Below are 21229 nucleotides of genomic sequence, written 5' to 3'. Positions count from 1 at the left end.
TTTGTGACACGTTGTTATAATGAAATCTTTATATTAAGATTTCTGAGACCAAAGTGGCATACTTATTAAAGCATAGTCACTACCAGTTTTTTCAAGTATAAAATTTAAAATTAAACATATAAGATAATTCTTCTCAGGCTCAAATTTTAAGTCTATTATCATCCCCTTTTTGTGCGAAAGAAACTACATTCTAGAAACATTAAACTTTAAGAATCCAGGAGGTAAAGCAGATTAAAATGTAAGCAGTGCTATCAGTCCTTATTTGTCTAGTTGAGAAACCTACAACTTCTGAGCATTTAAAGGCTTACTAAAAATTGTCTAAAGGATATAAATTATGGCTGAGTCTGCTGTTGCATCTCAACATTTTAATTTTTAAAGAATAAGTTACAACTCTTCGACTATCTTTCATGCTTTAGAAATTCATAGCAACCAGAAACAGAATCAGAATTTTCAAGACTGGGTGAAACTTTATATTATAATCTTAACATATAGATATCCAATTTGTGGCAGCACCAGAATTCCAGATCTCTAGGTTTCTAAGTCCAATACTTTTGTCTAGAGCTGGTGGGTTGTGTTTAGAGAAGGTTTTAAAAAATTCTTCCTCACCGTAATGTTGGTATAGAGAACGGGGTAAAGATATGAGAAGATAATACAGCCAAAAATATAAAAATATATGTAACTGTCATATATTGCAAAAGTACTATACTGGTCTGATCATTACTAAATCTAAGTGTCTTTATTTCAAGAATTTTAAAAGCTGTTTTTTTCTTAGTGACTAATGCAATTCAACTTCTTCTTGCTTTAAAAAATAAAACTTTAGCCTCAGTCCAAGGAGTTCCTCTAGAATCATCAAATAGTGATGTTTTCCTCCCGGTCAAACAAAAGATTCAGTGCCAGCAGGAAAAGAAAGCACCACTGCACAATTTAACTTACGGTAAACTATTTTTGGTTTGTTTTCAGTTTGTTACTTAAATATATTGTTAAATGTTCTAGCTAATTACTTTCCTTGTGTGGGCATTAAACTTTGGCTGTGGACAAAAGCTTGAATCGTAAAAGAGACACTGAGAGAAAGACTGGGCAGGAGGGTGGAACATTCCTAACCTGAATTTATCTCTTAATTTCCTGTGATCCTTCTATAATTTTTTTGTTTTGTTTTGTTTTGTATTTTTTGCAGAACTTCCAACTCTGAACCAAGAACAGGAAAATTTTTTGGCTGCAGAAGCCCCAAACAAGATATTAACTAGAGCTCAGTTGGCTAAACAAATTCTTCACTCAAAGGAGAATATAGTTGCAACCACTGAGTCCAAAAAGGACACTTTTGTTTTAGAAAGCGTTGATTCTGCTGATGAACAATTTCAAAATACTAATGCTGAGACTCTCAGTACTAATTGTGTTCCTATTAAAAATGGCAATCTGTTAATGGTTTCTGATAGTGAGAGGACAACAGAAGGGACTTCGCAACAGAAAGTTAAGGAAGGAAATGAAGAAACAGTGCCTGGGAAGACAGGTCTTCCAGGTTCCACCAAAGATACGTGTAAAATTGTACTTGCAACACCAAGACTTCATATAACAATACCTCGGAGGTCAAAAAGAAATGTTTCAAAGCTTTCTCCTCCAAGAATATTTCAAACTGTTACAAATGGAGTGAAAAAAAATCAGGTGGGAAAACTTTTAAGACAGATATTTATTTCTATTTTTACCCCGTTCTTCAAGAGCTTGAGCTGTTAATGTTCTCTCATTATTTTTTTTTCTAGCTAGGATTTGAACTTGTATGCGTCATTATTAACAGTGTCTTCATTATCATGTTTTATTATTTACTGCAGTGACAGTGTGACGTAGTGAAAAGAACAGTGAGTTGAGTATAAGAAGACCCACGTGTTAAGTCTTACCTTGCTCTATTACTAGTTGTGTAGTCTTCAATAATTTACTTTTTCCCTTTGGTGATGAACATTGAGTTCATTTCTACCCTTTTTTTCTGGTACTTACGGTACTATTAAAATAGTTAGATAAATTAAGATAGAAAGGAACTGTAGCATCTGAAGATTTGAGAATGTTTCCCAAATTAAATACAGAGTAATCAATAAAAGACTTTAGAGCATCAAACTGTTACACTAGGACAAATTCTCTGAAGGAAGTGGAATGGAAATACAAGCTTAAGGAGGAAGATGCAGTGTAAAATTTCTAATTGTTAAAGATTTGCCCATTAATTAATTATTTATTTTTGAGCCGGAATCTTCCTCTGTCAGCCAGGCTGGAGTGCAATGGCGCGATCTCGGCTCACTGCAACCTCCACTTCCTGGGGTCAAGCAATTCTCCTACCTCACCCTCCTGAGTAGCTGGGATTACAGGCGCCTGCCACCATGCCCAGCTAATTTTTGTGTTTTTAGTAGAGACGGGGTTTCACCATGCTGGCCAAGCTGTTCTTTAAGTCCTGACCTCAAGTGATCCTCCCGTCTCAGCCTCCCAAAGTTCCGGGATTAGAGGCGTGAGCCACTGCATCCAGCCATTAATTCTTAAATGTGTGATGGTGGTTATCAAATTGAGGTGGTGTACAAATTCCATTTAAATTTTGATTAATAATTAATTTTATAGATGAGGCCTTACTCTGTTGCCCAGGCTGGCCTTTTGGGCTCAAGCAATCCTCCCACTTGAGCCTCCCTTGTAGCCATCTAAATTTTAAAGAGTGACATACCAGTTAGGGTTTTAGATCTCAATATATTCATTAGAAATCCTATTACTTGAAAATATTTAAACTTTATTTATCTATTTATTTATTTGTTTTGGAGACGGAGTCTCACTCTGTCGCCCAGGCTGGAGTGCAGTGGCACAATCTCAGCTCACTGCAACCTGTGCCTTCTAGGTTCATGCAAATCTCTTGCCTCAGCCTCCTAAGTGGCTGGGACTACAGGCACATGCTGCCATGCCTGGCTAATGTTTTTTTTTTTTTTTTGTATTTTAGTAGAGACGGGATTTCACCGTGTTGCCCAGGCTGGTCTCGAACTCCTCAGCTGAGGCAACCCGCCCACCTCAGCCTCCCAAAGTGCTAGAATTATAGGCGTGAGTCACCATGCCTGGTCTGAAAATACTTAAAACTTTTAGTGAGAAGTTTTAGATGTTGACTTAAAAATGTGTGAGATGGGTTAAGCAAAAGTTTGAAGACAAACTGTTCAAGAGGCCCCACAGTACTAATTTCATCATCTCTGTAGTGCTGTTTATCTCAGTTACCACGAGAGGTCCAAGCTTCTCAAGACTCCCTATTTAATTCTGTACATCTACTAATTCCGTCTCAATTTCTCACTCATACCTAACTCTCCATACCTTACATTGCGTCCTTTTAAACTCCAGTTAGGTCATCAGCAAGATGTTTTATTCCCAATCTTCTATGAAGATTTCTTAATCTTGCTCTAACTAGAATATGGCTTCTGCAAACAACCCACTCAAGTGGTGGCTCCTTTTTCTCTCATATCCCACATTCCGTTGGACCTAGAGATGACATAAGGTGTATCTCTCTTGCTCCTCATTGCTACTTCAGGCAGTTTTTTCTTCCTTCTCTCTAAAGCTTCTTTGAAGCACATGCCATAAGACTTTACCAGTTGTATTCATCTGTAACACAGCCTCCTAGTCATGACCTTGCATTTCTAAGTATTTGACACCTGTTAGTTTTCCCGCTACTACTTCTGTCATAATCTCTGGTTACATCTACACTCGTTTAGATGATCCATCCAACCATCTCTTTTTGATACTCAGTGACCTTTCTCCTACCTTTACCCTCTACCGTAGACATCCCCGTTGCTTCTCATTACCAAAATAAACATTCACTGAGTTTTCTTTCAAACATGCCACTCTCTCACTGCCAACTCCTACAGTGAGATCATACCCCTCACCGTCAGTACTCTGACCCCACTAAGACAGCGTTCATCCATCAACTCTCATGTCCTCATTTCCCTAGTCCATCACTATAACTATTAAGTCTCAACTCTCTTTTTTCCGGTTTGTCCTCCACTGGCTAAGTGCCAACCCTGGTTACATTTAACTCTACATTCCTGTACCTGACAGCTGAAAATGGCTGGAGCAAAACACACAACGATATTGACTTATCTCATTTTAAATTTGACATCAAACCTTAAATGGGCTGTCAGTATTGCCCCATTAGTCCTGGTACATTTCACTTGTCAATCTATTCTCTGACTTTCCTGGAAGAGTAACTCACTTTTTCTGTCCTAAAACCTCTAGACCTTCTCATTCCCATTTCATTGAGAACTTCATGACAATCCCATCAGAAAATCTCCCTGCTGCTGTTTTCATATACTCTGCTTTTTTCCTCCTATTAAAATGGATGAACAATTTATGCTCCTTTTCAGGGCCCATTCATTTCCTTTTACCTTAGGTGGTAAGGACATTGCCCTTTCAATTGTCCCTTCAATTTTTTTTTTTCTGGATTCTTCTCATTAACATATAAACATGTTGAAACATGGCCTGCATTTTTTAAAAACATGCAAACAAAGGCCCATCTTTCCTTTATCCCCTGTCCAACTCCAGCTGCTACACCACTTTTTGTTTCCCTTATATAGCAAGACATTTTGAAAGAGGTCTGTGTATTCATGGTTTTAAGTTCTCCATTCCCTCTTGAACATGTTTCACTTTGGACTATACATAAAATATCCACTATTTTAGGAATGTTACCCTTTCCAAGTTCACCAGTCATCTCCATAACACCAAATCCAGTGACAAATTCTAATTTCTTTTTTTTTTTTTTTTTTTTTTTTTGAGACAGAGTCTTGCCCTTGTCGCCCAGGCTAGAGTGCAGTGGCACGATCTTGGCTCATTGTAACCTGTGCCTCCCGGGTTCAAGTGATTCTCCTGCTTCAGCCTCCCGAGTAGCTGGGATTACAGGCACACGCCACACCACACCCTGCTAATTTTTGTATTTTTAGTAGAGACGGGTTTTCACCATGTTGGTCAGGCTGGTCTCAAACTCCTGACCTCAAGTGATCCGCCCGCCTCAGCTTCCCAAAGTATTAGGATTATAGGCATGAGCCACCGCGCCAGGCTGACTGATTCTTTTATTTCTGTTTGTTTTTTTTTTTTTGAGATGGAGTCTTGCTCTGTTGCCAGGCTGGAGTGCGGTGGCGTGATCTTGGCTCACTGCAATCTCTGTCTCTGAGGTTCAAGTGATTCTCCTGCCTCAGCCTCCAGAGTAGCTGGGACTACAGGCACACGCCACCACACCCAGCTAATTTTTTTGTATTTTTAGTAGAGATGGAGTTTCATCATGTTGGCCAGGCTGGTCTCGAATTCCTGACTTCAGGTGATCCACCCGCCTCAGCTTCTGAAAGTGCTGTGATTACAGGCATGAGCACCGCGCCCGGCCTCTTATTTCTTATTCTCAGTTTCTCATGAAGGTTTAATGCAGTGAATCAAAATCAAAATATCCTTTTTTTTTTTTTTTTTTTTTTTTTTTTTGAGATGAAGTCTTGCTCTCGTACCCCAGGCTGAAGAGCAATGGTGTGATCTCAGCTCACTGTAACCTCCACCTCCTGGGTTCAAGCGATTCTCTTGCCTCAGCCTCCCGAGTAGCTGGGATTACAGGCGCCTGCCACCACGCCCAGCTAATTTTTGTATTTTTAGTAGAGACGGGGTTTCACCATGTTGGCCAGGCTGGTCTCAAACTCCTGACTTCAGGTGATCCGCCCGCCTTGGCCTCCCAAAGTGCTGGGATTACAGGCGTGAGCACCGTGTGCGGCCTTTTTTTTTTTTTTTTTTTTGGAGACGGTGTCTTGCTCTGTCGCCCAGGCTGGAGTGCAGTGGTATAATCTCGGCTGACTGCAACCTCCACCTCCCGGTTCAAGTGATTGTCCTGCCTCAGCCTCCTGAGTAGCTGGGATTACAGGTGCCCGCCACCAAGCCCAGCTACGTTTTGTATTTTTGATAGAGACGGGGTTTCACCATGTTGGCCAGGCTGGTCTCGAACTCCTGACCTCAGGTAATCCACCCGCCTTGGCCTCCCAAAGTGTTGGGATTACAGGTGTGAGCCACCACGCCTGGCCCCAAAATGTCTTTCTACAGAAGTGTTATGCTTTATATTTTGTATTCCAGGATCTTTCCTGATTTTCTGCTACATTGCTGGCCATCTCTTCTCAGTCCTCTTTGCTATTTCCTCTTCCTTTCCCCAGAATCAGTCCTAAAAATGTTGGAATTACTGCACATCAGCCCTAGAAATGTTTCTCTACCTGCATGCACTCTCTAGGCTGTATTTCCAGTGTCATAGTTTTAAATTCCATCTCTATGCTGATAGCTCTCCAATATATTTCCAGCACAAATATTCTTCTCAACTCCACATTCATGTGCAGTTGTCTATATGACTTTTCTGTTGATATGAGATAGGCATCTCAAATTTAAAATGTGAGAAAACGTGAGATTCTTATTCTTGATTTCTTTACCGTACCTTCTCCATTGTCCTGTATTAGTACATGGTAATACAATTGGCCCCAGTATTTAGGCAAAATTTTAGACTCATCTTGAACTCTTGTTTCTCTCTCATGCTCCACATCCAAACCATGAAGAAATCCCATTGGCTGTACTCTCCTGAATGTGGCCTTTTCTCACTGTTCAACCACTACCTCCTAGTCCAGGGATGACTGTCATAGCCTAGTGGTCTCCCTGCTTCCAGTATTGCTTTTCTCCTTTTTCAGTCTGTTTTCCAGACAGAAGCTAAAATCTTCATATAGTCTCATCTCTACCCAACAGTCCCTTAAAATATCAAATTTTGTCATTCTGTTCAGAATCCTCCAGTAACTTGTCATCTCAATAGAAAACACTAAGCCTTTACCATGGTTTACGGAGCTGTACTTAGTTAATCCTGGAGATCTCCAACCTCACCACTTATTCCCTCTCACTTACTCCTTTCAAATTATGCCTTCCATGCTGCCTTCCTGGGTCTTTGCGCTGACTCTCTGTGCTTAGAAGAATCTTCTTGCTGATATCCATGTGACTCATTCCTCATTTTATTCAGTTCTCTCTTCCATGACGTTCCCTGACTGTTTTGTCTTAAAAAGCACCTCATTTATCTAATGCCTTTTATTCATTTTTCATGATAATTATCACCACCTGACATTTTCATATTTGTTTAGATGCCATTATCCTGCTTGCCTCCACCCCCGACCCCAACACACACACAAGAATGTTGGACCTAAGAGGGGCAGCTGTTTACTTTCTCACTGAATCTCCACTATCTAAAAGTGTGTAGAACTCAACAAATATTTGTTGAATGAATAATGAATGAACATTTTGATATATAAGCAGCATAATAGCATGGTACAGGATTATTATCTCCATCTGATTGGTGCATTGATATATCTCAGGTAGTTCCAAATGTGGGAGAAGGCAAAAAGTATTATTTACTGCTGCTTCCCCAAGTCCTACCTACAATTTTTTACTTTTTTCAGAAAGAAACATTTAAAAGGGGCTTAAAAAGAGAAGCCATGTCTGTGCCTTGGGTGAGGGTAAGACAAGATGGTGGATCCCCTCGCCGTTACTACTGAGACCCACGGCTTATAAACAAGCCTACTTATAATTTTTTATTTTTATGTATTTACTTTTTGAGACAGGGTCTTGTTGCATCACCTGTTGAGGCTCACTGTAGCCTCGACCTCCCAAGCTCAAGTGATCTTCTCACCTCTGCCTCTCCAGTAGCTGGGACTACAGGTGTGTACCACCACACCCAGCTAATTTTTTAACTTTTTTGTGGAATCTTACTATGTTGCCCAGGCTGGTCTTGAACTCCTAGGTTCAAACAGTTCTCCGACTTGGCCTCCCACAAGTTCTGGGATTATAGGTTTAAGCAACTGTCCCCAGCCATCACCTATAATTTTTTAAATGAACATAATCAACATGTGCCATAACAAAGACTGTCCCATTTTAATGTCTTTTCCTGACTCAGTATAAAACTACAACTGGAGAATTTGTTTTTATTTGTAAATGTGTAACTTTATATATAAAGTAAATTGCCACTCAAAATAATTATTCCATTAATTTTCACTTTTTTTCTCATCAGAAGTAGTTCAATCTTAAGTTTTATGAAATTTATATTCAAGAATTTCTTTGCATAGATTGTCATAAAATGTTTTCCATTGGAATGATATTTTACTTGTAGTAAGATAATTAAGAGTTCTCTGAGCTATTCAGATGTTTACTTTGGAATAAAATGCTGTTAAATCTAGATTACCAGCAGTCACCTTTTTAGTTTGTAGAAAATTGGAATACAGGTCTAAACTTTACAAAAAAAAAAAAACAACAATTTTTTAAGGACAAAACATAGCTGACTCCTTTTCACTCCAAGTTACTGGGCTTTTTGCAGGACTTGGTGTTTTAATCTGTACCTTGGGATTTTACATGATTGTTTTCCCCACCAGTTGAGATTTGGTGATAGAGTATTTGAGGTATAATTGCTTCTTGATTGTAGAACAAATGCAGTACAACCTGAATTCAGTCTTTTCTGTTTCATTGTATACAAGAATTTTACCTGTTGCTATTTAGAATAGAATGTGAATCTTACATCGATGGCACTAAGGAATATTTGGATTACTTAGACAAGTTTTTTCTTTTAATGTAAGTTAATTTTGTAATGCTTGTTCTGCAAGTAATAGAGGAAATATGTTCTTTGTTTTATACTTGATTAGGTAGTTCAGCTACAGGAATGGATGATTAAAAGCATCAATAATAATACTGCTATATGTGTAGAAGGAAAATTGATGTAAGTATGCTATTTCAATATTCTTTTAATAAAACTTTAGTTATGTGTAAGCACTTAAGAGGTGATGCATGAGAAATAGCTCCACAAAACAAAGACCTAACAAGGTTATGAACTGAAGGCAAAAAAGTAAAATTACTGTGCAGGTCCTAGCCATGTTGATTGCTACCAGCTTTCTTGTTTTTTCATGTTTACTCAAGTTTTTCTTAAAATAGTGACAGTTCAAATTTGTATAGTGGTTTATTTTTTTTCTGAGGTGCTAATAAGTGGACTGGTATTATCTGCTTAATTATATATGATCAGTTAATATTTACTACATGCATTTCAGTCCAGATTCTCACATCTAAATTGGGACAACCAGATATAAATTACTGATCCAGAAAAGGAATCAAAATTACTTAAAACTTTGCCATACAGCTACATATTAAGTAATCATTGGCACTTTCTGGTTCTCCCTAAAGTGAGAGCATCACCAGGTAAGTGGGCTTTACCTAATTCTGCTACTCTATTAGCACCATTTCCTATTCTTCAAGACCAGTTTCTTAGTGCTACAAATACTTGTAATAAAAGGTTATAACTTCTCCAGCCTGGGTGACAGAGCGAGACTTTGTCTCAAAAAAAAAAAAAAAAGTTGTTATTACTGTTTTAGGTACTTATATGTAAGTTTATAAGTGAATGTGTAAAATCTGTATTGTCCATTCTTTATCTGTCTGCTTTGTGCCCATTTCCTTACTATTAAAGATGCAGTGTAGATTGCCTTTGTTGGAATTCCATTGCTGCTGCCTACTATCTGTATTACCTGGGCAAGTTATTTATCCCCTGTCAGTCTCAGTTTCTTCATCTGTGCAATATGGATAATTGTGTTACTTACCTAGTTAGTTGTGCTGAGGATTAAATGAAAGGCTAGAGAACAGTGCTTTTAGAGTGTTATTTAAATGTTTCTTAAGTAAATAAAAGAGAATTGAAGAGAAGTAATACTGTATTAAGGTATAATGTGTGAATTTAACCCCAGTTGACCAAAGAAAAGTAACTTGATTTCCTTATTCGTCATGCTTATCATTAGTATGTTTATTATTATTAGTTATCTGATGAATGGGACAGTGTTCATCATTTATCTAATACATCTTCATATTTTTTCTATTTCATATTTATTCTTTAAAGAAACATGAAGAATAGATTTATGGGTCAGTGATTTGATACGGTAATTTCTTTTTTCCCCACTTAAACCTCTTTTGGTACCTTCCAAAATGAAAGGTGAAAACATTTGGCTGTATATCGAGGGTGAAAAAACACCAGATTAGCTGGATCCAATCTACTTTCTGCATAAAAGGTAACACAGTATAGACCCTGAAGGAGAGGAACAGGGAGATCATTCTTTGGAAGCTTAGCATCAGTTAAGCTGAAGCTGCAAGTATTTATTGCCAGCATCAGATACTGAGACAAGGCCTCTGCTCCCTTACTAATAATATTTTGTAGGAGGGACATGGTTTGGCTACAGTATAGTTTTTTTGGTACATGATCTGAGGATTACAATAGCCAAGCAGTTGAGTTCTGCTGTAATGTTTGGCCCTCAAATATTTTGTAATTAGACTAATAACATTCTTAGTGTTGCTGTAGCTAAAGTGTAAAATCATTTTCTGTTAGAAATTTCTATATGAATATTTTGACCTTACCGAAACTATTTTTTTTTCCTAGAGACATCACTAACGTATATTGGCACAGTAACGTAATTATAGAGCGGATTGAGCACAACAAACTTAGGACTATATCAGGCAACGTTTATATATTAAAAGGCATGATAGACCAAATTTCCATGAAAGAAGCAGGTAAATGACTGTCATTATTGATAAGTTATTTTAAGAAGTAAAGCAGTTAGCCATGTTTCTCACAGTAATACACATTTTTTCAACTTTTTAATGTTAAGTTATGAATAAATCAAAACAACTGATATTATATAAAACTTGTATAAAATTGGAAATTTTTTTTCTGATTCTTATCACTCTTATTGACAATTTCTAATAAGTTACGTGTTTTTTTTTTTTTTTTTTTTTTTATTTTGGAGATGGAGTCTTGTTCTGTCACCCAGGCTGGAGTGTAGTGGCACAGTCTCGGCTCACTGCAACCTCCATCTCTGGGATTCAAGTGATTGTCCTGCCTCAGCCTCCTGAGTAGCGGGGAATGCAGGTGCCTGCCACCACGCCCAGCTAATTTTTGTATTTTTAGTAGAGACGGGGTTTCACCAGGCTGGTCCTGTGCATGACCACTTCCAACATGGCACAAAAAAATGATGCAATAGCAACTGCAGGTAGCTGTGGGTAAATAAGCCTGGAACAACACCTGTGGTTTCCTGTGTCCAGTCCTTTTCATGCACAGGATCCACATATGCCCCCAGGGAATGGATACAGAAGTGTTAAGAGGCATGGGGTTGGTTTTTTTGTTTTGTTTTGTTTTGTTTTGGGAGATGGAGTCTTGCTCTGTCGCCCAGCGCCCCGGCTGCAGTGTAGTGGTGTGATCTCAGCTCACTGCAGCCTCCACCTCCTAAGTTCAAGCGATTATTCGTGCCTCAGCCTCCCAAGTAGCTGGGACTACTGGAGTGTGCCACAGTGTCCAGCTGATTTTTGAGACAGGGTGTCACCATGTTGGCCAGGCTGGTCTTGAACTTGTGACCTCAGGTGATCCACCCACCTCAGCCTCCCAAAGTGCTGGGATTACTGGCGTGAGCCACTTTGCCCAGCCTAATTTGTGTGAGTTTTAAAATATCAAATGAAATACTCCTTATTTACAAGGAATGATGTTATAAGAATATAATTTAACTCCCTGATTCCTCTCTTTGTTGAACCTACCTGGCACCACCCCAGTCCTGGTGTAACCTGATTTTCCACCTATGCCTTGCACACAGCTGAATATAACTGGAGAAAAACACATCCAAGTAATCTAAATTTATGTTTACTAGCAACAAGTTACAGTACCTTAGTGGTTTCTTGGTGCTGCTTGGTATCCTACCATGTTTCCCTAATTCATTCACTCTCCCATCCTTCCTGATGACTTCTTCATATTTTGACAAATCTCCAATACCTCCTCCTTTTTACCCTCTCTCAGCTAGACAAAGTAGGGGAGAGGGCAGAGCACCTGAGCGAGAGGAACAATCAGAAGGGTATTTACCATATCTACTCACCTGCTTGGATTAGCATCTGCTTTTATTATGGATGAACTAGCATGTTGCTGTCTATATCAGCCTCTCCATTTGTACACTAGCTCTCATTTTCTCTTTTACTCAAGGACGTTATTCCAGTAACACTCCCTTCTCCTGTTTTTTTTTTTTTAATTTCTCTTTTAACCACATTTCTCCTTTTAGCCAGTATTGCTCTCATTTATAGCAAAACAACTCACGTTGTTTGTTTATATTTACTTCTGTAAATCTAATTTCTCTTGAATTTTCTTTCTTTTTCTTGAATTCTCTTTAACCTCCAGTTCTTCACCAAAACAACCTGTATCAAAGTCACCGGTGGCCTCCACATTGCTACATTCAGTATACACTTTGAATAGAGTTAATCATACTTACCTTTTTGAAATACCTTACTTAGCTTCTCTAATACCATATTCCAATTTTCATGCTGCCTGACTGCCTGTTCCTTCTTAGTTTGTGTATTTCTCCATTTTTTCTAATAATGGGGTAGCTTGGGGCTCTTTCTATTAATACACTGCGTGGTGTGCTGATTCCTTTTAGTCATTAAATATAATTTATACGATGATGAATGCCAATTTTATATCTCAAACCAAGACCTCTCCCCTTAGTACCCAGTTCATTATCCACCTGCTTATTTGACATCTCCACTAGGATGTCTGTAGGCATTTCAAACTTAATATATCTAAAACCTGATCTTCTCCCTTAAATTTGCTTAACCTATATTCTTCCCCATCTTTCCATGTGTCCAGTAGCCAGAATTCTTGGAGGCATCCTTAAATTCTCAGTTTCTCTCATACCCACATCAGTGTGTGTGTGTCAGTACATCCTATTAATATATCTGCAAAATATATCCCAAACTCAGACCTCTGCAGCATCACTGTAGTCCAGAGTTTCCTCATAATTTGTCTGGATCATTACAGTGGCCTCCTAACTGGTCTCATTCTTTCTCCCCTTGCCCTTCCATAGGCTCTTCTCAAAATAGCAGTTTGCTTTAGCAGTCTCGTTAAAGTAAATTAGATCCTGTAGCTCCTCTGCTTGGAATCTTTCCATAGCTTCTCATCTTGTCCAAAGTAAATGGCCAGTTCTATAAAATGACTCTAAGGCCTTATATTATAATCTCTCATGCTTCCTACTGCCTCTGTTACCCATCCGAGTGGCCTCCCAAGTTCTAACCCCCCCCTTATGCCACTTCAAGTATGCTAGACTCCTAATTGTTTCAAACAGGCCAGGTATACTCTTGCCTTTCCCGTTATGTTTTGTTTCCAGTATTCTAACCCCATATTGCCACATAGCTCAATCACTTTGTTCAAATGATGCTATTTCATTGAAGACTTCCCTGATTATCCTTTTTTAAATTGCTATTTACCCCTCTACTCCCCCATGAACATATCGATAACACTTGTCCACCGTCCCTGCATAACCGTCTAACAAAGAAGATATTGTACTTACTGGTTAGCTTTTTTTTTCCACATTACAAGGCAAGTTCCATCAAGATAGGAGTTTTTGTCTGCTTTGTTTACTGCTGAATTCTGAATATCTATAATAGTACCTGGTGCATATTAAGCAATAAGTGCATATTTCTTGAATGATATAATGAATTAATGATCTCTCTTTAAAATTCTAGGCTTTTACATACTTTTTGTTGTTGTTGTTTATCCTTAAATAGGATATCCAAATTATCTCATAAGGAAATTTATGTTTGGATTTCCAGAAAATTGGAAAGAGCACATTGATAATTTTCTGAAACAATTAAGGTAAAATGTTGTTTTATGTTTTTAGAAGTCAACTTTATTGAGATATAATTTACATTTAATTATGTGTGTGCCACCATGTCCAGCTAATTTTTGTATTTTTAATAGAGATGGGGTTTCGTCATGTTGGCCAGGCTGGTCTCGAACTCCTGGCTGCAAGTGATCCGCCTGTCTCAGCTTCCCAAAGTGTTGGGATTACAGGCGTGAGCCACTGTGCCTGGCCTGAGGTACAATTTACATTTAATTAAATGCACCTATTTTAGGTATTTGTTTGTTTGAAATGCTAGTTTTTTGTTTTTTTTTTTGAGATGGAATCTCACTCTGTCGCCCAGGCTGGAGTGTAGTGGCGCAATCTCAGCTCACTGCAAGCTGCGCCTCTCGGGTTCACACCATTCTCCTGCCTCGGCCTCCCGAGTAGCTGGGACTACAGGCGCCCACCACCACGCCCGGCTAATTTTTTTGTATTTTTGATAGAGACGGGGTTTCACCGTGTTAGCCAGGATGGTCTGGATCTCCTGACTTGTGATCCACCCGCCTCGGCCTCCCAAAGTGCTGGGACTACAGGCCTGAGCCACTGCGCCCGTCCGAAATGCCAGTTTTGAAGTTTGCTTTGGACTGTGAAGTGTTTCAGAAGCAATAACATTTTACTAGAACTTCCATCGTATTTAGTAAATCTCAAAGGAAAATAAAACTTTTGACATATGTCAAAGAGTAATTCTTAGTCATTTACCCTTCAAAAGGCATGCAGTTATTAAATACTAATGTGCAGTTCTTCCTCCTTTTTTATCATTCATTTTCTCAGTAGTTATGGAGTGTCTGCTACTTTACAGACACTATAGTTGATGCTGGTGAAACAAAGAAGAATTTGATTTATTCTTGCCCTTGTGGAGCTCATAGGGGATACAGACTTTAAACTTAATCATAGCACAAATATAATAATTGGTAACGGGGGCTGGCAGTTTTTTTCTGTAAAAGGCATATTCTGTAAAGATAATATTCTTGCAGGTATATTGCCTCTATTGCAGCTATTCAACTGTGCCTTGGTAGCAGAAGAGCAGCCGTAGATAGTATACACATGAATTAGCATGGCAGTGTTTTAATAAACTTCATTTACAAAAACAGGCAACTGGCAGTTGTCCTGTAGTTTTCCTATAATATGAGTTTAAGTAGGAATTATAAGAGCATATAGTAGGAAGCAGTTTGGAGATCATATTTGAGTCCTCTGACTTAAGATGTTACACCTCAGTTCTTTGTGAAGGAAGCGAGTGAAAGCCATGAAGGATTAATAATGAAAGATTAAAGATACCCTGCCTGGGTGGAAAGAGCTTTATGTGAGGGGTTTTTATTTATTTATGAAGATTTGTTTTGTTTTGTTTTTTTGAGAATCAGTATGAAGGAAAAATAATATAATTCTTTTTAAAGGGCTGGTGAAAAGAACAGGGAAAAGACCAAACAAAAACAGAAAACTGGAAGATCTGTCCGTGACATAAGGAAATCAATGAAAAATGATGCACGAGGAAACCAAATAGATACCGTTCAAAGAGCCACCACCACTTACGATTTTGATTGTGATAACTTGGGTATGTTTTGTCTTTACTTCTCTGTTTGTACCTACATGGTCTACATTTTTTATGATTTATAATGTGTATAGTATAGTATTCTTTGACTTACACTGCTCCCACATTCCTGCTTCTTCACTAGTAAATGAGAAGTAACTATGATACAGGTTAATCATGGTCAGGATTCAGCTTGCTTCATCAAATACCACCTTTGGCTGGGCCCAGTGACTTATGCCTGTAATCCCAGCACTTTGGGAGGCTGAAGCGCAAGGATCGCTTGAGCTCAGGAGTTTGAGACCAGCCTGGATAACATGACAAAACCCTGTCTCTACTAAAAGTCAAAAAAATTAGCCACACATGGTAGTGCATGCCTGTGTTCCCATCTTCTTGAGAGGCTAAAGTGGGAGGATCGCTTGAGCTCAGACGGTTGAGGCTGCAATGAACCGTGTTTGTGCTACTAGACTCCAGTTTGGGCATCAGAGTGAGGCACTGTCTCAAAAAATAATCATAATAATAATAATTACCTTTTTATTAATCAGAACACCAAAGAACACTGGTAAACATATTAATGAAAGATGATTGTTCTTTTAATTTCCTTGACCCAAAGTATTTAAGCTGCCAACCTACCGCAAACCTCTATTGTAAAGACATATTATTTTTGTACTAAATTTCATTCCTACAAATAGGCAAAATCTGTTTCATTTCATGGAAGAAATGGAATTCAAGAAAATGGTATTCTTGAATGACCGTTGCTGTAAGGATAGATTGCAGAAATGTTCTTTTTTTCTCTCTTTTTTAATAAGGAGACCAACTTGCCAGAGTAGAACTGTTTTGTATCAGCTCTTTGCCAACACTATAATCTGCGTCACTTGTATAAAAATGTATGAACATTAACTTACAGCTCTTTCTAAACAATATAGATGAGTAAAAGTTACTAAAATATGTTGTAAACATTTCCGCTGATTTTGCCTTAACCTTGTAACTAAGAGCTTTACAGAACTTCCAAAATTTGAAAGAGTTCAGGAATCCTTCTGCCAAAAACATATCACCATACTGGATATAAATGTACCTGTATCCTATTCTAACCACTCCCCAACCCCCATTTGAACTTCCACCCTTGAAACTTTGCTTATCCTTTCTAATGCAGAGAAAGGAATACATTAAATATGTAGATGACTGCTTCCCCAGAGCTAGCAAAAAGTCACTTAACATTGCCCTAGTTCCTTCTCAACCCTTCCTCTTTTTATCAAAAGTCATCTTGTTTTCCCTAAATTAGGCATATTGCCTATTGTTATTGCTAGAGCATCTTGAGTATGCCGGAAGCTTGGGGCTTCGGCACCTGCTCTCTATTTTTACTTCTAAAACAAGAAAATCCTTGACAGTATATCTCACTTTTAATCATTTGTTAGTCTTTAGTCTTGGTTCTTATCTCTTCCTGTACCCCATTTCACTTAAAGCCAGCACTTATTAGGGATTTGATCTTAATTGCAAATATTATCAGTAAAGTATTTAACAAAGCTAGTGGCAAGAGAAATGAATACAAATTTAAAAGACTAAAGTTTGGTAAACTATTTTACATACCAGCTGTGTCCATAGGAAAATCACTCAGCATTTTTTTTTTTTTTTTTGAGACGGGGTCTTGCTCTGTCTCCCAGGCTGGAATACAGTGGTGCAATCATTGCTCACTGCAGCCTCAACCTCCTTGGTTCAAGTGATCCTCCCACCTCAGCCTCCAGAGTAGCTGGGACTACAGGCATACAGTACTGCACCTGCCTTGTTTTTTATTTCTTGCAGAGATGGGATCCTACTATGTTGCCCAGGCTGGTCTCCTACTCCTGGCCTCAAGCAGTCCTCCCACCTTGGCCTCCGGAAGTGCTAGGATTATAGACAGGAACCATTGCACCTGGTGTCAACATTTTTAAAGTGCTTTCCATGAACCCTGGTCTATTAAGTTTTAGGAACTTAGAGATGAATAAGGCATGATTCCCCCCACCCCCAGGGATCTTAGTTTAGGGGCAAATATTAATGTATTCTGTTATGATTGCTTCATTTTTCTAGTGCAATTCATTAAATCTTTGTTTAATGAAACTGTTAGACACTATCTTCATATCACATAAGTTATTTTGAGTGGTGGTTGGGGCTGTTATTGATTTTTTTATTATCATTGCACTTTGCATGAAAAAAACAAAACCACAACTAACATTATATAGCTAAGGTTATGTAAAGGTACCAACCTGTGTTAATTTAAGATAATGTAATTTTATGTATGTGTTTTAATGATTTGCCTAAAAAGTACTTGTGTATCATAGTATTATTCTTAAAACACTTTGTCTCTGTTATTACACTTACCAGAGTATATGATAAGTGACCTATCATAATAGAAGCCTCCTTCATTGTATGGTAATATTTTCAAGAGCAAGGACTAGTCAGTACATGTTTAAAGTATAGCTTCTACAAAAATAACAAAAATGTTTTTATACTTTTTATGAATCTGTTTTAACTTACCTAGAATTCCAGCTTACTGTTTGTTGAGCATATATTATATACTGTATGATTTAGTTTTGCTCAAAATTTTAATCACAGAAATTTAGTTACACATTGGAGTACGTAAACTAGTTGAAACATAATTGTACATACATGAAGAAATAGAAGAACAGTTACTAGCTTTCTATTTAGTTGATGTGCAGTTAGGATGAACAGGAATTTTTATTTACAAAATGGATTGACCTTACTATTCTGTCTTTAGATGTGACAAAGGAGATCCAAAACAGATGGTCGTGAATAATGTGGCTGTCTAGGCTTTTTAAATTTTTTTTGAAAGAAAAAAGTGATTCAAATAAAATATAGCCCTATACAGAGTGATTCTTTCCAAATAAAATTGCTTTATATCCTAGTCAAATTATAACAAATATTTATGACAGAGGGATTAGACAGATTATCATTATTATTTCTGAGACAGGGTGTTGCTCTGTCACCCAGGCCGGAGTACAGTGGCACAATCATGGCTCACTGCAGCCTCGACCTCCCTGGCTCAAGTGATCCTCCTACCTCAGGCTCCCAAGTATCTGGGACCATAGGCTTGCACCAACCTTTTATTTTTTGTAGAATCAGCGTATTGCTATTTTGCCTAGGCTAGTCTTGAACTCCTGGGCTCAAGCAATCCTCCTTCCTCGGCCTCCCAGAGTGCTGGGATTACAGGCGTGGGCCACCACACCTAGTGTCAAAGTTAATTCTTCACGTAGAAAAGTAGCTTCCCTTTTATATAACCATTTATTGAAATCTCCATCTTTGTATTCATAGAATTGAAGAGTAGTAAGCACAGTGAGTCGCCAGGAGCTACAGAATTAAACATGTGCCACAGTAATTGTCAAAATAAACCAACATTAAGGTTCCCAGATGACCAAATAAACAATACTATTCAAAATGGAGGAGGAGATGACTTACCTAATCAGGTAAGGCTTTATTGTACACTGTATAGTTCAAGTTAATATTTAGAGGGGTGATTTACTACTGAAAAGGTTTGGGACCATATCAGGGACATGAGTTCTGTTTTTTTTTTTTTCTTTTGAGATGGAGTCTCCCTCTGTTGCCCAGGCTGGAGTGCAGGGGCATGATCTGGGCTTATTGCACCCTCTGCCTCCTGGGTTCAGGTGATTCTCCTGCCTCAACCTCCACCTCCTGGGTTCGAGTGATTCTCCTGCCTCAGCTTCCCAAGTAGCTGGGACTACAGGCATGCGCCACCGCGCCTGGCTAATTTTTGTATTTTTAGTAGAAACGGGGTTTCACCATATTGGCCAGGCTGGTCTCGAACTCCTGACCTTGTGATTCACCCACCTCTGCCTCCCAAAGTGCTGGGATTACAGTCGTGAGCCACCGCGCCCGGCCATGAGTTCTGTTTTTGAAGTATCAGCTTTTCATTAACTTGGGGACTGAATGTCTTGATATTTATTTTCCCCGTCTCTCAATGAAAAAATGCAGGCAACAATAAAAGTTTTAGCTTTTAGAGTAAAGCTTAAATAAAGCATATTTTTAAAAGCACTTGAAAAAGCACAAAGTATTAAATTAATATAGAAAATATGTAGGATAATGGATTCCCAGATGTTGCTCGTAGCGCTCAAGGTCTGGCAGGTGAGTTTCTGAATGTGTCCACTAATGAAATTTGTGGAACTGTAAGTACCTAGAAATTTGTATGCTTGATGCATACTATGAAAATGCTTCAGATTATGTTTTGGTAGTAGTTTTAAAATAAAACCTAGGTATCTTTTTGTTTTGAAGGAATTAATTGGAAAAAAAGAATATAAAATGTCTTCAAAGAAATTAAAAATTGGTGAAAGAACAAATGAAAGGATAATAAAAAGTCAGAAGCAAGGTAATATATCTTTAATGGTTTTTTAATGATAAGCAGAAAGCTACTATTTGAAATGTTTTTAATATGATAAAACTGATCTTGTAAACTTCCTCATGTAAAATGGCAAATTATTTAATGTTTTTAAATGTTTGGTTTTGTTATTTTTACATAAGATGATTTTCATAATAAAATAGCCCTTTTAAAAACCACCTATACTTACAGGTTTGCCTTCTTTAATCTAGGTACTAAAATATTTGTTTAGATCACAAAATTATATATCATTTAAAATATGCTTACAGGAATGTGTAAAGAGTGAATCCTTTTATGAACTTAGTACAATAATTTAGTTTTAAGTGTGGATTTTCAGAGTGATCTAATTGGAATCCTGCATGCCATAATTTAGAGGCTTTCCTCTAAACGTTAGCAAGTTTACAATTTCATGTTGAGCTAAATCCATTAGCTTTATAGCATTTTTTGTGTTTTATTTCCTCTTATAAGTGAAAAGAAGTGAAAGTGAAGAACATTTATTTGTTTGAAGAAGATAGGAAAGCAGTGCTACTTATACTTCCGAGTTCATACTCGCTTTAAGTATCCAAGATAGCTGGATCTTTATTAAATAATTTATTAAAATTAATAAATACTCTGAATGGAAATATTGTTCAAAATTATAATGTTGAAAATTTTCAAATTCCCAGTTGAACATTGGAATTGGATTTACATGAGGAGTTAGAAGAAAATACTTTTCTCATAATTTGAAGATATATGATGCCAGTGGGAAATCTTGTAGACACTTTCTGAATTACTTTGATTAGTACCTTTTTCCACGGGTTGTAATTTAGAGGCTGCTTTTCTCCCCAGCATTCAATATTATCTATCAGTCTCATTTTGTCAGTCATCTTGTAAACAATGGCACATAATATGTGGAGGTTGTTGTAGTATGTTTCTGTGACAGTGGGATGATTTGCAGTTTGTATGTATTTCTAATTACCGTTGGATAGTTTCAGTTAGTTTGACTTCTCATTACTTAGGTTTTGAATTGGTGAATTTTTCTCATTTTAATTTGCTTTCTTTAGTGACAAGGTATAATAAGATTCTCAGGTTGTTCTATTTTGCTTGTTTCGTACTTCACAGTGTTTGGGGGGATTCATTTTGAGTGTGTTTCTATGACCACCATTGGCAATGAAAGTGGAACCATGCAGATGGAGTTCCATGTCCTCCTAACTAGCCCAGCTCATATAATACTTAGTAAGGTTTCAGTGACTCTACTGGTTTTCTTATATCTTCTGAATATTTTACTTCCAGGGCTTTGATTTAACAAGTATTTACTTATTGCCTACTGTGTATGTGAAAGGCTCTGTACTAACTCCAGCAAAAAAAAATCAAACCATACAGATAAAGTTCTAACCATTAATTATTTTTTCCAGTCTGACTGAAAGACAAGTGTGCAATTATAATACATGTCTCACTGTCAAACATGGCATTATTTAAAGTATTCTGGAAACTTGAAGGAGAGCTTTCATTCAGTATAGGGAATGTGTACAAGTCTGTACACTAGGTGGGTTAGAGAATAAAATCGAAGCAGGTAGTGATTTTGTTTATAGATGAATGAAGAACATTTTCAAAGCAGAGTGGACA

At 37.7% G+C, this 21229-nt stretch overlaps 1 protein-coding gene across 2 annotated transcripts in view; it reads left to right on the top strand.

Moving 5' to 3' along the window:
* The window catches only part of MIS18BP1 (MIS18 binding protein 1), a 53078-nt gene that overhangs the window by 9818 nt on the left and 22031 nt on the right, over positions 1-21229 (top strand). For both annotated transcript variants that reach the window (XM_003263749.2, XM_030813901.1), the window contains 8 exons: positions 821-934; positions 1175-1659; positions 8679-8752; positions 10445-10575; positions 13603-13690; positions 15110-15267; positions 18547-18698; positions 19522-19615. In XM_003263749.2, the coding sequence (XP_003263797.2) occupies positions 821-934; positions 1175-1659; positions 8679-8752; positions 10445-10575; positions 13603-13690; positions 15110-15267; positions 18547-18698; positions 19522-19615 (1296 nt within the window). The remainder of the gene's footprint in view (positions 1-820; positions 935-1174; positions 1660-8678; positions 8753-10444; positions 10576-13602; positions 13691-15109; positions 15268-18546; positions 18699-19521; positions 19616-21229) is intronic.

This window comes from Nomascus leucogenys, chromosome 1a (assembly GCF_006542625.1).
Source record: "Nomascus leucogenys isolate Asia chromosome 1a, Asia_NLE_v1, whole genome shotgun sequence".
Classification (NCBI taxonomy): Eukaryota; Metazoa; Chordata; class Mammalia; order Primates; family Hylobatidae; genus Nomascus; species Nomascus leucogenys.
Note: the sequence above shows the minus strand (reverse complement) of the source record. Positions and strands in the feature narration are given on the sequence as shown.